A 17,068-nucleotide genomic window follows, 5' to 3' on the forward strand; every position below is an offset into this window, starting at 1 on the left:
GGTTGTGTCAAGTTTCATAGAGCCACAGATTTGTCAGCAGTCGGTGTCTGTGACTTTCTGGTGATGAATATGAACAATAAACAGGCATTACACAATTCACTTCTTTTAAAATAACATATATTCAATACAAGCCAAACATATGTACAAAACTTCTTTACAATATAGGATACCACACAGGCTAGTTCAATTACCTCAAAACCCAAATGACAAGACAAATTATTTTTCTCTACCTTGTTTCTTACTGTACTATCTCTGATAGGTTCACTTACATTACCAGGTTATAGAACTTTATAAATAATTTCCTTTTTTTCATCAGAGTTCACACATGCAGTTCAATTACTTTAAAACGCCCTTTAATCAGACAACTTATTCTCCTTATCTCTGTTAAAGTGACTTTCACACTTTTACAGCTAAACTAACCTAACAATTATGCAGTAAATTTCACTTTAATCAACATAACTTTTTCTAATTTATTTTAATTTCTTGCTTGATTTCTTATATCTGCACACATTTATAACACGTAGCAGAAAAATCTTGAAGTACCTGTTTCTCTAATACCAAGAATATTCAAATAAGGAGAAATGCTTGGAAATGATGTTAATCATATTATGAAAGCCTAGTGAAATAACTACGAAACTGCATACACAATGTATGACTCATACCGAGTTATGTACTGAAAGTAGAGTTGTAGTCAGAAGGGGCTACCCTCCTGAAATATTTAGTTATTTTGATCACATATTATTGTACATATTTTATGTATAATAAACTCGTTTTGCATCATTTAATAAAATAAAGTTAAGCTTTGATATACATTATTACTATTGGTTTAATTTGTTTTGATTACCATTTTATTAAAAAAATTATATCAATTTTAGCTTTATAATTTGATTGCTCTCTAAAAAATCCCCTCCACCCCCAAGTGGAAAACCTAGCTACACCACTAAATTAAACTTGTCACAACTATTGTTTTTAAAATAATCAACATTTGAGAGACATTATGAAAATTAAATAATCATTAAATATTAAATCACTAAATAAACTTTAATTACTTATACTAAACAGCCTTGTATATCCAACAACTTGATAACTGTTTTCATTCATTTGATGTTTGTTTTCCATTCACTTAAGTTGTTAGTAAGAGAACTACCACATGACTGTCTAAATTTTAAAGGACTATTACACTTAAGTATCTCATTTTTTATGAGAAAATTTTCTAGAATTGATAAAAAATTAAAACTTTTTTAATGTAAGAAATCCTTTAATTTCTCTAGTGAAAAAATCACTGACTATTCAAGTTCCCTATTTTTATTTGTGCATTTTTTAAGCAAAAACTTCTTTAATGAACATTAAATTATTTTACTTTGTTAGGATGGGCAACTTTTTTAGAAGCCGATTATGAGAATGGATCAAAAGGATTTTCTTTTTTCATTGTCATTATGGAATTAACAGAAGAAGGTATTGGTAAGTTTCATGGGAATTAATATAGTACTGTCTTGTAACTTGTCTGTTATTAATACACTCTTCAAAAAAAGAAACGCAAAAGGGATATTTTTGTTATTTTAAAGAGAAATATATGTAATAACGCTACAAGCTCAGAGTATGTGATGTTACACGTGTTAAGGCACTGATTGTCAGACCAAAATGACAATAAAAGTTGTGCACTTTGAAAACGGAGGAATACATCGGATTTTTCGCCAAAACGCATGCGTGTCCAATAAATTTGTTTTAGAGATCTGCATGTTCTGCAAGTGCAACATGTGCAAAATCCATATAAAAGTGACGGGTTCTCGGTTTCCATAGCTCAGTGTTAAGCCACCGACACGTAATACAGTTACGCCAAGACTGACTGAAGCACAACGCAACAACGCCATTGATCGCTTTTAAGCAGGCGAATCTCGATCAGATGTTGCCAGAGCTGTGAATGTCCACCCAAGCACCATCACAAGGCTATGGAATCGTCACCAATAACATGGATCAACTTGTGACCATCCACGATCTAGCAGATCTTGTGTGACCACGCCCGCACAAGATCGCTACATCCGGTTACGTCACCTTCAGGATAGGACCACCACTGCGACGTCTATCGCCTCAACCATACCAGGGCTGCGTAGGATTTCCGATCAGATTGTACGCAACCATCACGAGATTCTTAAGCCCCATGTGCAACCCATCATGGTGAACGTCAACGACATTTTTCAACATGACAACGCCCGTCCTCACACAGCCCGACTCACCACTGTATTCTTGAGACACCACAACATCAACGTTCTTCCCTGGCCCTCCAGATCACCAGATTTAAACCCCATCGAACATCTTTGGGCCACGAGTTGGACTGACGTCTGCGACGGCGACAACCTCAACCTCAGACTCTACCTCAGCTTGTAGCAGCTTTGTAGGCTGAGTGGACAGCCATTCCACAGGATGTGATTCATCATCTCATCGCTTCCATGGGCAGGAGATGCCAAGCAGTTATTGATGCTCACGGGGGGCATGCTCGTTATTGACTTTGAGTGACGTTAAACTTTAACTAGTGAGCGTGGACTTCGCCTTTGCAGACTTTGGATGTTCAGCAGTGAATGTGCAAAGTTTCACACATGTCATACAGAACTACCCGGAATAAACTTGTTAACAATATGTCTCAAATTTTCCCTTTTGCGTTTCTTTTTTTGAAGAGTATATCTTAAATACTTTTAACTATTCTGATTGTGACATAATACAAAACTCACTTTATCATGTCTTATGTTACCTGTCTAAAAAATAATAAAAAGAAACTCAGTTCTAATTTTCAATATCTTAAGTCTGGTCAAGGATATTTTATATTCAGCATGAAGTTTTACTTTTTATGACAGTGTCCAATAATAGAAGGTACCTAGTTGTAGGCAGTTTTACCTACTGGGCAAACTGGGTAATTGCCCAATAGCCCCACATATGGAAGGTTCCCCAAAACTAAGCCTTTTAATCTGCTTCTGACTTTTCTTATTGTGGGGCTCAGTTTATTGAATTATTCCCAATGCTACAGAATGACTAAGAACTAGCATAGAAAGGACTGTTTTATGGTTGTGACATGGAATAGAGGTATTATTAGAGTCATGTGAGCCACCTTTCTGATTGAAATTGACTTTTGTTTGAAAGAATCAAGACTTGCTGTTGTTTTTACTTGTTACTTTAACTGATATCCTTATTTCATCTGTAATAATACAGTTTATTTTAGATTTTTGTAAATTTATAATAATACAGTAGCCCTTTCCATCTGCAGAGATCTTCTCTTTTTTGCTCAAACTTAACGATTGTTATTTCTACAATAAACCATGGATACCTGTCCTTCCACAAATCATACTTGACTTATCCTTGAATTACCACAACTTCCTGATTTTATGGTTAGAAAGGAAAGTATTGTAGGTTTATTTTAAAATATTTTCTTGTTGGTTATGTCTTTTCAACACACTATACACTGAGAAGCCTAAATATACTATGTACACATAGAGCTAAAAAAATATATTAAAAAATCTTTAATTCTTTTTTAATATTAATCATTTATAGTAAAAACAATCAATAAAGTAAAAACCTAATCTATGCAGTTTCCTAAATTACATGATCTTCAAAGGTAAAACAATATACAACAATAACTTAAAAGAAATAATTATATTTTTCTGTTTTGTAAGTTTTTCCAAAAATAGGTTTGAAATGTTTATGTACAGTGTACAAAAAATACCTATGACAGAAAAATATGAACATATTGTTGAAATCTGTTAAAGCTGTGCTATGTATAATGTATCAATAAAAAAATGTACTGTATTGTCCCAATTATAGGACAATATCAAACATAAGGCCATCCCCATTTTCAGAAACCATGGGAAAGAAAAAAATTGGGTGTCATTATGTACTTTCTTAGGTTTGCAAAATCAGTAGTATAACTGAACAGCTTGTAGGTGGATTAGTTGCAAGAATTAGTGATGACCTAGAGCAAACATCTAGTGTGAATGTGTAGACGGGCACTGTCTGGACATTTAGGAATGTAACAGGTTAGAGTAGGGGGAATGTGGTCTGTAGTTGGGCAGGATTATAAAGTGATTATGAATTTTACAGCATAGTTATTAATTACAAAACATCACCTTATAATCCTGGCCAGTATCTTATTTATTTATTTCCCACATTATGCTTGTATTAAAATATTTATTAGAACCAAGCAAAGATGAATAATATTTAAGAAATGCACATTTTTAAAGATAATTTGTAGAATCTAATTTATTAAGTCAGTGTTTCAATGTAAAGTAATGGATATGGCATTAGTTAATTGTCTCTGATACAACAGTTTGACTACAGTTAAAAACATTAATTGCATGACACAATAAAAATTTGATGTCACTGATGGCTTAGTAAGTCTGATGGTTTATAATGTTATATATTGGGTTTTGATACCTTCAATCTGTAGTGTGCAGACAGTCCATTGCATATCCAATTCATTTAATGCCACTGTGAGAGAAACTATCTTTTTAAGTAAGTACTTTGAGGATGACACAAAAAAGTTGAGTCAGAAAATAGTTTAGAACTACAGATATTAATATTGGGATAAAGTATAGTTCAGTAATTCAGATATTTTTAGTAAGGCATGAAGCTACATGTCACATAATAACTTATAATCATTATATCAAAACTCATAACTATATTCCTTATATCACTGTTTCACGTTAAAACACAGTTAACTAACTAAAATATAACAAAACATTCGTATTATATATAACATAAAAGTAATAATAACTTATTTAAAGACTTTTAAAAGAGTTTAAGTTAGTATTGCTACAAAGTAATAATAACTTATTTAAAGAGTTTAAGTTAGTATTGCTACAAAGTAATAATAACTTATTTAAAGACTTTTAAAAGAGTTTAAGTTAGTATTGCTACAAAGTAATAATAACTTATTTAAAGACTTTTAAAAGAGTTTAAGTTAGTATTGCTACAAAGTAATAATAACTTATTTAAAGACTTTTAAAAGAGTTTAAGTTAGTATTGCTACAAAGTAATAATAACTTATTTAAAGACTTTTAAAAGAGTTTAAGTTAGTATTGCTACAAAGTAATAATAACTTATTTAAAGACTTTTAAAAGAGTTTAAGTTAGTATTGCTACAAAGTAATAATAACTTATTTAAAGAGTTTTAAAAGAGTTTAAGTTAGTATTGCTACAAAGTAGAGTCATTTAACGATAAGAAAAATTAATGACAATGAGGTGTGTATTACACTACATAAAAACTGATAATTAAATATCTGTATTTTTAATATATAATGGAATTGAAATAACTTCTATAATTTCAATTAATATCATTAAAAGATACACATGTGTACTAGCATGTACTAATTACATTATGAGTTTATGTTTATGTAAACTGAAGAATTTTTGTATTGTAAGTCTAGACCCCAGTAATAGATATATTAAATTTGTTTTATTGTCATGTTAAGACTGAAATAGATTGTGTAATAATGGTTTCATCCTGACAGAACACACTGATGACATTGTGACACTGATCTTCCAGTACATTAATATGTTGGAAAAGGTAGGACCACAACAGTGGATCTATGAGGAGTGCAGAGACGTTGCTGCTATGACGTTTCGCTTCAAAGATAGAGAGCGTCCACAATCGTTCGTGTGTGACCTAGCAGAGATGTTACATGTGAGTTATTACTTTGTTTTTAGTTGCCATATTTGTACGGTTGTAGTAACATTCCCACTTTCTGCTGTGTATCTTACAAAGAAAAGCTAGCATCCAAAGGATGTTGCTGTTATTTAGAATTAATATGAAAAATAATAAATAATCAGTGTTTGACATTTCATAACTTAAGTACAGGATTTTTTTGATAGACAAATGAATAAAAAATATAGTAAATTGAGAACTACTAGTGATTATATTAGAGTTCATTTTTTTTCAAATTTCTACAATGTAACTTAAGTTATTGAAGTATTAGAATAAATAAGTCCTTAAAGTTACTTCAGTTTCAGGTATAATTGTTTTTAGTTTATATAGAGTTAAAACAGTCATACTTTCAACAGTTCTACATCCTTAGAGAAGATATCAAAGTGAGGTGTAATTTTATGTATTTGGAGGCTTGTAAATGTTTTTTCACTTGCTAATGAACAAACATTAGTCAGTTTGAATAATGTCTGATGAAGTTTTCCCTTAAGTTTAGCTATTCCATGTTTTTCAACTGAATTTCAAACACTGTTTGTCACTCCCTTTGTCACAGTTCTAGTGTGTTTCTAACCAACTCTTCTGTACCTTTCTTTGCAAGGGAACTTTGGGTTGTCTCTTGCTTTAGTAGAGCAGATCTTCTCACCACAGTGATGAAAACTTGTATTCTTCATTTAAATTCTACTTTTTGCTTTCTTTAAAAACAACCAGCAAGTTTCTTACCTGTTGTTTTTTATCAATTTAATTTTTTTAATAGTTATTCTGATGATACTGTGCATATAGTCTGTGTTAACACTCCAGTTCCCACATATTAAAGTTAAAACAGTTTGTTTAATTTCACTTTTAAGCTAAGTAAAACATTGAATATGTCAAGTGTACAAATGTTGTTTATTTTCTTAATGTTTCAGTTATGACTTTCATATTGGGTTTCCATTCCAGATTTATCCAATAGAAGATGTTCTCTCTGGACCATACTTAATGTCAGAGTATAGACCAGATCTCATTGAAGACATACTCAGTAGGCTTAACCCAAACAACATTAGGTAAGTTAATGTTACATTGGTTGAACTAGTACATGTCATGGAGCATAATTTCTAAGCAGTACCTGTTTGTATGGTGCTCAAATGAAGCTTTATAAAACAATTATTTAGTGAAAGTTAAAAATTCAATGTAATCTTTATCAACCATAAAAATAAAGACACAAAACCTTAATTTACAGTTATTAAAATACAAATTGAATGATATCAACGTAACATAATAATAACTCTATAGTGCATGACATGCACTTAGTAACATTTGATGCAGTGAATACATTATTATTAATAAATATGTAGATGTCAGTCTTATTCTGTGAATACTTGATGTACTGAATACTTCATTATCACTAGATATGTAGATATCAGTTTTATTCTATGAACTCTTGATGTACTGGATACTTCATTATCACTAGATATGTAGATATCAGTTTTATTCTGTGAACACTTGATGTACTGGATACTTCATTATCACTAGATATGTAGATATCAGTTTTATTCTATGAACACTTGATGTACTGAATGCTTCATTATCACTAGATATGTAGATATCAGTTTTATTCTGTGAACACTTGATGTACTGGATACTTCATTATCACTAGATATGTAGATATCAGTTTTATTCTATGAACAATTGATGTATTGGATACTTCATTATCACTAGATATGTAGATATCAGTTTTATTCTGTGAACACTTGATGTACTGAATACTTCATTATCACTAGATATGTAGATATCAGTTTTATTCTGTGAACACTTGATGTACTGAATACTTCATTATCACTAGATATGTAGATATCAGTTTTATTCTGTGAACACTTGATGTACTGAATATTTCATTATCACTAGATATGTAGATATCAGTTTTATTCTATGAACACTTGATGTACTGAATACTTCATTATCACTAGATATGTAGATATCAGTTTTATTCTATGAACACTTGATGTACTGAATACTTCATTATCACTAGATATGTAGATATCAGTTTTATTCTATGAACACTTGATGTATTGGATACTTCATTATCACTAGATATGTAGATATCAGTTTTATTCTGTGAACACTTGATGTACTGAATACTTCATTATCACTAGATATGTAGATATCAGTTTTATTCTATGAACACTTGATGTACTGAATACTTCATTATCACTAGATGTGTAGATATCAGTTTTATTCTATGAACTCTTGATGTACTGAATACTTCATTATCACTAGATATGTAGATATCAGTTTTATTCTATGAACTCTTGATGTACTGAATACTTCATTATCACTGGATATGTAGATATCAGTTTTATTCTATGAACACTTGATGTACTGAATACTTCATTATCACTAGATGTGTAGATATCAGTTTTATTCTATGAACACTTGATGTACTGAATACTTCATTATCACTAGATATGTAGATATCAGTTTTATTCTATGAACTCTTGATGTACTGAATACTTCATTATCACTAGATATGTAGATATCAGTTTTATTCTATGAACTCTTGATGTACTGAATACTTCATTATCACTAGATATGTAGATATCAGTTTTATTCTATGAACTCTTGATGTACTGAATACTTCATTATCACTGGATATGTAGATATCAGTTTTATTCTGTGAACACTTGATGTACTGAATACTTCATTATCACTGGATATGTAGATATCAGTTTTATTCTGTGAACACTTGATGTACTGAATACTTCATTATCACTAGATATGTAGATATCAGTTCTATTCTATGAACTCTTGATGTACAGAATACTTCATTATCACTAGATATGTAGATATCAGTTTTATTCTATGAACTCTTGATGTACTGAATACTTCATTATCACTAGATATGTAGATATCAGTTTTATTCTGTGAACACTTGATGTACTGAATACTTCATTATCACTAGATATGTAGATATCAGGTTTATTCTGTGAACACTTGATGTACTGAATACTTCATTATCACTAGATATGTAGATATCAGTTTTATTCTGTGAACTCTTGATGTACTGAATACTTCATTATCACTAGATATGTAGATATCAATTTTATTCTATGAACACTTTATGTACTGAATACTTCATTATCACTAGATATGTAGATACCAGGTTTATTCTATGAACACTTGATGTACTGAATACTTCATTATCACTAGATATGTAGATATCAGTTTTATTCTGTGAACACTTGATGCACTGAATACTTCATTATCACTAGATATGTAGATATCAGTTTTATTCTGTGAACTCTTGATGTACTGAATACTTCATTATCACTAGATATGTAGATACCAGGTTTATTCTATGAACTCTTGATGTACTGAATGCTTATTTAATACTTTAAATAATATATTCAAAACAAGTTAAGTATGTGTACAACAATTCACTACACTATATATTGTCACAGTTCTCTTCAAATCTTTAGTAATTATCTCTTTTTTTCAAAGTACACATAAAATAGGTGTAAATAATTTAAAACGCCTTTTAACAAAACAAATTTTTCTACTTTACTCTGTTGTTACAATACATAATATGACAGTCACTTTAAAATCACTGCTATAACTGTTGGTCACCACAGTTGTGTCTAGAGCTTTGAATGATCCTCCTTTGTGACAGAGTCCACTTTCACTAACTTGATTGCTTATATTTATATTGACTGATTGAGGCATAGAACTTTCTACAAACGTCTAGTCATTATGATGTAATAACACTCTCTCAGAGCAATGAAAAATTCAAAAGGTTCAAGTGACATGATATTAATTCACTACCACTGAACTATGCATAAGCTAATAAATTACTGCTTTTATAAATACTAAGTTTAACACTTGTGCTTTACAGTTTTTTAAACCATAACAGTTATATTAGAATTAAATGAAACAATTGTATATATCAATCTTTCAAAAAGACCCTTTTCAAGAAAAATATTTATATATTTTTTACACTATGTGCAAAGACTATTTTTAGTTTATACATGAATGGTCTACACCGCCATTTGAGGTTCCCTTGTTGTTCTTTCATTGCATAGGACATTGTGTAGGGTTTCATTTTGAAAGGAACCCTGGTCATAGTCTCAATCTTGTGGTGTACATGTTCTTTTTTTTGTCTGGTGCATCTCTGAAGACATCTGCAAACTGGCACAATAGGTCTTGTAGATCTTTCTTCTACTTGTCAGTCAGCTCTTCACTGATATTGATGTCTTTGTATGTTTAATCTTTACCCAGTGGTTGGGTCTAGTTCGTCTTCATCTTGTGTGACAAAGTCATTGTCTTCTGGTTCTGGTCTGTGACAGCCACACCAGTCATGCTCATCAGTAGCTGCTCCTGTTATGTCTTCTTCTTTCTCGAAGTATCTCTTCAACAGATTGTCACACTAGATCTTTGTCTTCCTGTCCAGTTTCACTTTATATTTCATTCTGTTGACCATTTCCTGTAATTCAGAAGGTTTGTAGCAGAACCAAGACCTTGTCCAACCTTGAAATGTCAGTTTTTGGCCTTTCTTTCATAGAAGTGCTTTTGACTGCTTTTGATGTGTTTAGTTATCCCAGCAGAACTGTTTTGCTAGAATCCAGTACAGTACTCCTTTCTGATCCTTTGTTTTATAAATCTGTCTCTCTTTTGTCTTGTGTTTGACTTGATCCTTGGTACTGCCCTAAAGTTCCTGCAGTGAAGGATCTTCCTTTGATGCTTTCTTCAGTTCCCACAGTTCCACATTGCAGATGTCACTTTTTGGAACTTTCATGGTCCTGATGTTTTGCATCTTTTCCTTTACTTGAGCTCTAGTGGTGATGACAGAAGATTCATCAGTCTTATTTCTGTCAGATTTCTCCAAATTTCTGCTGACCAGTATATTTACAATTACCAAGTTGTAGATTGGTGTTTTCATACACATAGCTTCAAGGTCTCCCAAATACTATAGAATGCCTACCTGTATTCTTGCTATGGGAAACTTTCTTACTGTCTTGTCAGTCAGCACACACAGGTGTACTTGGTCCATCATCTGATCATCAGATACTAGACTAGTTCTCACTGCTGCACCACTGCATTTAGTGTCTTGTAGGATCTTTACTTTCTTGTCCTCAAAATAGCCTTCATCTATTGATATGTTGTGATTTGTTGGTTCCTCTCAATGTTTGCCACATGCTACAATCACCACTGACACTGTTGACCCATTCAGTAACTGACCATCAGTGATGCACTGTTTAATCATGGAGATAGCACTATCTTTTTGTGATGATGCTGACACTTTGTCTCTGTACGGTTTCTTCTGGTAGCAGCATCCATCGTGCCAGTCACTCTGTTTTTGTTTCTTACCACCACTATATTTGTAAATACCTCCAGTTATTTAATGAAGAAACTTCTGCTGTTTCTTGTTGGTGACAGACATGCCCTCTCTCACAATGTTTTCCATTTTATAACAATCATAGCATCTCTCTTGTTGTGTTTGCTGAGTTCTTGTCACCTTTCGTGGTATCCTGTTTCTGGTCAGCCACTCTTGTTTACAATATAACTCTTTATTTTTATGGAATTGCCAGTTCTACTCCTTTCATGGGCTTCCATATAATCTTCTACTAGTTTGATAATATTGTCCTATCTTATGGTGTTCTCTTCTTTAGAATCAGTGACATGTCAGTTAAGCATGTGATCATGAACTGTTTGCTTATTAATATATCCACCAGTCATTCAAAACTATTGTTATACTTGGCCGTATTAGTACATCTTGTGAAATATCACCATATATGTGCTACAAACTGAAATGCAGTTTTTCCAGTTTCTGATCTGACTTCTCCGAACTTCCAATGAAAACCACTTTCTTTTGTAAGTTCAGAGCATTTCAGCAAAGCCACTTTTAATTTGTCATAGTCCATGGGATTTTTTGACCTCATATCAGCATACACTTTTAGGTCTTTTCCTGTGAGAAGTGGGCTGAGACAGATCGGCTATTTGCTTTTGTTTCAGTTTTCATTTTGGGTGACTATTTGATACCTCTGTTCATCAAATTTGGGCAGCTTTGGTATGCTAGCCTGGACTCCATCTTCATCTTTGTGTTGGATGAACTTTGTAATATCAGTTCATGTTCATATTCTTTTTCTTTCCAGTTTCTCCTTTCCATTTTCTTCTTTCTCTTTATATTTTTATTCTATCTTCTCTATTAATGCTCTTCTTTCTCCAGATATTTTTTGTTGTTTAACAAACTGTCATAGAGCATTATCTTTAAGCTAAAGTAGCTCACTTTTCTCTATCCATTTATCAAAGATGACCAAGGAAGGTCGAAACATTGTTCTCTTCTTATCAGTAAAAGTGATAATGCCTACATCATCCATTTTCATTAGTCTTGAATCCAAGTATGATAATAATGTGAAATAATTAGTGTAGCAAAAGAAATTAGTTATAATAAATATAACAATGATTATTGTTAATGCAAATAGGCTTAGAAAGGTTAAATTATTTAATTAACTTACTATGGTTGTTGGAAATTTAAAATATTTGACTTCTCATAAAATCTGCCAAGACTGAGAGAGCTACCTACTATCATAGCAGTACATATGCACTCCCAGAGCATGTGTGTGAAACTCATACTGTTATTAATCATTCCATTTGTAAGTAACTGAGTTATGTTTCTTCCAGACATTACCAGTTTTGTTAGTTGTAAAAATTGTGCTATTGTTCATTATACTGTACAAACATCTTTACCATGGGAAATTTCATGTAATACCAATGTGTACTTATGTAAAGATAATAGGTAACAAGATAGAAATGAAATTAGGCAACTTCTTTGGACAATTCATCATTGGAACTATGCATTAACCACAATTTTGAAAACTTCCTTTTAGCTTTAAGAGTCAACAACACAAAAGGTTGTTTGATTCATGGAAATTGACATAAAGATAAAATTTAAAAATGGGAACAACAAAATGGTAAATACAACAAATTTATTATATTAAACTAACATACATTAACTAATGATAACATTTCATACTGTACACTTAAGTAAGAATATAAAGCCTAACAAAAGGTAAAACTGATGGTAGCCCCTTGGTGTGGATTCCTGTACGTGGTGAGGGGACCTCCCAGGGAAAATTCTGTTCTTTCAGTTTACCTCCTCTGGGATCTAAACATCCATCCACGTGTTTGCCATGCGTGGTGACCAGTGAAGGGGAGGAAAGGGTTCTGGTGGTTGAGGGATTCAACCCTACACACAACTTTGGCTTTGAATTCCTGTAGATGGGCAGCCTTGAGGTGGCCCCCCCCCATAGAATCAATCAGCTGATCCACTTAGGCTAGGGTCAACCAAGTACCAGTGTTGGATGTTCTCAACAGGTGTTGTGGACTTTGTATCTAATTTTGTTTTTTGGGTATACTGCTCACAAAACCCTGGTGTTGCTGCAATGTTCTTGTTTGACATTGTAGTGCGTCTCCTTATAGGGCTCCATGGTGGGTGGGGTCAGTGGGCATTAAAATTTCCCATTATTTTTTGTGGATACACCAACTAAACATCTTAATAAAACAGTGAAAAAACAGTCTATAGGTAAACGACCACATCTTGAAGATGACTGAGCAGCAAACTTCACCATCTGTACTGCCTGTTATGTCTCATTTTCTTATATTGTATTCACTTTCAGACAAACTCTTAGGGCAAATATCTCCCTCTTTTATTCAGAAGAAACCTGTCTTTAAGTCATCTGAGAAAAGTAGACACTCCTGATTGGAAATACTGTCTGCTATTTGCTGAACATCTTTCAAACCATTCTTCCATTCCTATTTATACAGATGGTTTGAAATCATGTGACTGTTTGGGCTCTGCCATGGTTTGTTGTGGTTCAGTGGTTGCTCACAGAATCCCTTCTACAGCTTCTGTGTTCACTGCTGAACTGTACACCATTTCTCTTGTCCTGGATCACAGAGAAGCTAAGCAGTACTCAAACTGCAGTATTTATATCTACTCGCTTAGTTCTCTACTGGCCCTGGAATCACTTCGTGTTGGTTCACACCCTGTTCTCACCAATATTCAAAACCGACTGGCCTATTTCTCTTTAACATCTACTTCTATCCAGTTTTTCTGGATACCAGGCCACGTTAGTATTCGCTTGAATGAGCTTGCCGATACCACAGCTAAATCTATCTGCTCTGGCACCATCACAACTGTGCCTGTTCCATACATAGACTATGGTCTTGTATTCAAGGGTTGGCTCTGGCAGTCGACTTGGAGCGAGCAATGCAAAAACAAGCTTTTCCAACTAAAACCCAATATTGGACTTTGGCCGTCTTGCTTCCGTAAGGATTGGAAAGAGGAAGTTGTTCTAACTAGACTACGAATTGGTCACTGTTTTTTAACTCATCGTTTTCTTTTATCTGGAACAGATGCACCAGTGTGTTCTGTCCCAAGGTTTGTCCATAATGTTAGACAGTGTTATTGGTGATGGTGACACTGTTCACCTTGTTAACGTTTTTAGTTTTTTAAAGGCCATAATCTTTTTAATACCATTTAAGATTTTTAATTTATACATTACATCTTTTTATGTGGCTTCCTTTTAAAAATCACAGTTCATCTTGTTCAATTTGAAATTATAAACTGGTCGTAATATTATATATCTCTGAACCAGAAATGGAAAGGCCAACTTCAGGTGACTGATGGCGGTTTTTGTACTTACCTGTTAATCTTTCTGTTGAGTTATGATTATTACAGTCATGCTACAGAAAGTCCTTTACAACTTGAATTACTGTAGTTTTTCTCTTAATGTTGTAGACTAGATGTAAAAATTAGTTTTATGCTATTTATATTTTTTAAACTTTGTTTTGTTTTACCTTAATTTCCTTTTATGAATTTTACTAAATTTACTTTTAACTTTTTACAAGATGTTTGGTGCAAATAGCCTAGGTGTTTTGTGCTATAAAACACTAACTCAACCAACCAACCGATGGTAGTTGTGATATTATTGTGTTTTTTTTTTACACAGCCAGGCATGGCCAAGTGGTTAAGGCACTCGACTCATAATCTGAGGGTCACAGGTTCGAATCCCCTTCACACCAAACATGCTCACCCTTTTTGTTTTGGGGGGTTATAATTTGACAGTCATTACCACTATTCATTGATAAAAGAGTAGCCCAAGAGTTGGCAGTGGGTGGTGATGACTAGTGACCTTCCCTTTAGTCTTACCCTGCTAAATTAGGAACAGCTAGTGAGGGTAGTCCTTGAGTAGCTTTGTGCAAAATTGAAAACAAATAAACTCTACTACACAACAGTCTTGAAGAGGTTGTAATATCAAGTAAAACTATCAAACCCATAACTGATAGAAAAAAAAAATCATTAAATGGTTTTAAAGGAGCTCAGGTAAACACAACATTATTGTTGTGGTATCATTAAGTGATGAGTCCCCAGTGGAACAGTGGGATGTTTGCTGACTTATGCTCCGAGAAACCTGGTTTCAGTACCAGTGGTGGGCAGAGCATAGATAGTCCTTTGCATAGATTTGTGTGTATAAACAAACAAATAAACATTAGGTGATGCATTATTTTAATGTATTGATTTTCTTTTCATTTCAGTTTTTCTTTTTTGGTTGTCAGATAGACACTTAGTATGTGAAACTAGAAAATCAACCTGATTAAGGTACAACTAATTAAATATAATTTTCGTATGTTCTTACTTATAATTTTTAGAATTGCTTCTTCAGTTGGATACCCACATTATATAATATAATAACAAGTTTCCTTTTAAGTTCTAAAGAAACATAATATACAGATAACAAGGGACAGTTTGGTCCATCAAGTCTGTCCTTTTACACCTGCCATAAAAAAGAATAAAATCCACTGTTCATTTTTCAGGATTCTTCTCATGAACATACTACTGTCAGATGCTCACCTTCAGTATTGCTGACAGAAACTCATTTCATAAATCAAAATCTTGTAACAAGAATAAACTGTTTTAAGTGAAACCCTACTTGCATTTCCTACATTTTAAATGTGTGCTATCTTGTCTTATTATCTTCAGCATATAGCACAAGAAGGGCCTTTATCTTAGTGATCATCCAAATGAACTTGGAAACTTTAGTGTAATTGGAGATCACCTCTTAACATTTCTTTTCTTAAGTAAAAAATCAGTAAAGAAATTTTAACCTTTTACTTTAAATTATGCCTTCAATACCTAGAATTAAACTAATAGCCTCCTCCAACCAATATGAAATGTTCTTTATTAGTTAAGGAGTCCAGAACTGTACACAGTATTCTAAGTGAGGAAATGGCTACCTTTTTGAACTTGGAATCAATGATTTTTAATACATGCAAAAATATTGTAAATTTTACTGTTAGCAACAGAACACTGCTTTGATGACTCAAGTGATGCTTCCATCACTGTATCAAGATCATACTCTTTAGTCATGCTACTAAGTGGGTTCCTGTACATATTAAACATGTAACCTAAATGTATTAATTTGTGTTTATTTTAATCAGAGATCATTTACCAAATTGTTTTTCAGTTTATCATTTGATCCTAGTCATTCTGTAACACCTCAGCATCCTCAATACAACTAGAAATACCAGAGTTTAGTGTTGTCATTAAAATTTACTAATTACGCCATCTTGAATTTTATTAATATGAATGAAATAAAAACCAAAAAAGGCTCAAGCACTGACCCTTGAGGCTCTTCACTAGTAGCAAGGGTTCAGTTTGATGAGACTCCTTTAATAACAACCATTGGCTTTTCCCCATCAAACCATTCTACAAGCCAGATTTCTGGTTAATTGTTTCTATTGTGCAGAAAATTGAGGTAAAACTGAATTAACCTTGAGAGGTTGGACAGTTTTAGTTAATAACGGAAGATTTGGTCTAGATACCAATTAAAGAGTAATGCTAAATCTCTCAGTAACAGAATCATGATTTTGAATGGAATGATGAGCTTGAATACCAAATGGAATATGAAATGAACAGTCATTGTTATAACAGAGGAAAAACACACATACATATACATGGTGTCTGTACTTACATGAAGTGTCAGGTTTACTACATTATGAAATGAACAGTCATTGTTATAACAGAGGAAAAACACACATACATATACATGGTGTCTGTACTTACATGAAGTGTCAGGTTTACTACATTATGAAATGAACAGTCATTGTTATAACAGAGGAAAAACATACATACATATACATGGTGTCTGTACTTACATGAAGTGTCAGGTTTACTACATTATTTCTCTAAACTGCTACTTCTTCAAGATCCTGTTTCACAATGACCAAATTCAGAGTTCATTCATTAACTGGTCATTCTTATCCACCACAGGTGAGGCTATAATCACTGGGTATTATCTGAACTGTTGTTGAAGGACTGTGTTCTTGAAAAGCTTAGAAATTATCAAGATGG

At 32.8% G+C, this 17,068-nt stretch overlaps 1 protein-coding gene across 1 annotated transcript in view; it reads left to right on the forward strand.

Moving 5' to 3' along the window:
• Nucleotides 1–17,068, forward strand: part of LOC143223713 (insulin-degrading enzyme-like) — a 73,513-nt gene that overhangs the window by 30,868 nt on the left and 25,577 nt on the right. Inside the window, exons 11-13 of the mRNA XM_076452033.1 lie at nucleotides 1,369–1,461; nucleotides 5,495–5,667; nucleotides 6,622–6,725. Of these exons, the coding sequence (XP_076308148.1) occupies nucleotides 1,369–1,461; nucleotides 5,495–5,667; nucleotides 6,622–6,725 (370 nt within the window). The remainder of the gene's footprint in view (nucleotides 1–1,368; nucleotides 1,462–5,494; nucleotides 5,668–6,621; nucleotides 6,726–17,068) is intronic.

This window comes from Tachypleus tridentatus, chromosome 8, assembly GCF_004210375.1.
Source record: "Tachypleus tridentatus isolate NWPU-2018 chromosome 8, ASM421037v1, whole genome shotgun sequence".
NCBI classification, from domain to species: domain Eukaryota; kingdom Metazoa; phylum Arthropoda; class Merostomata; order Xiphosura; family Limulidae; genus Tachypleus; species Tachypleus tridentatus.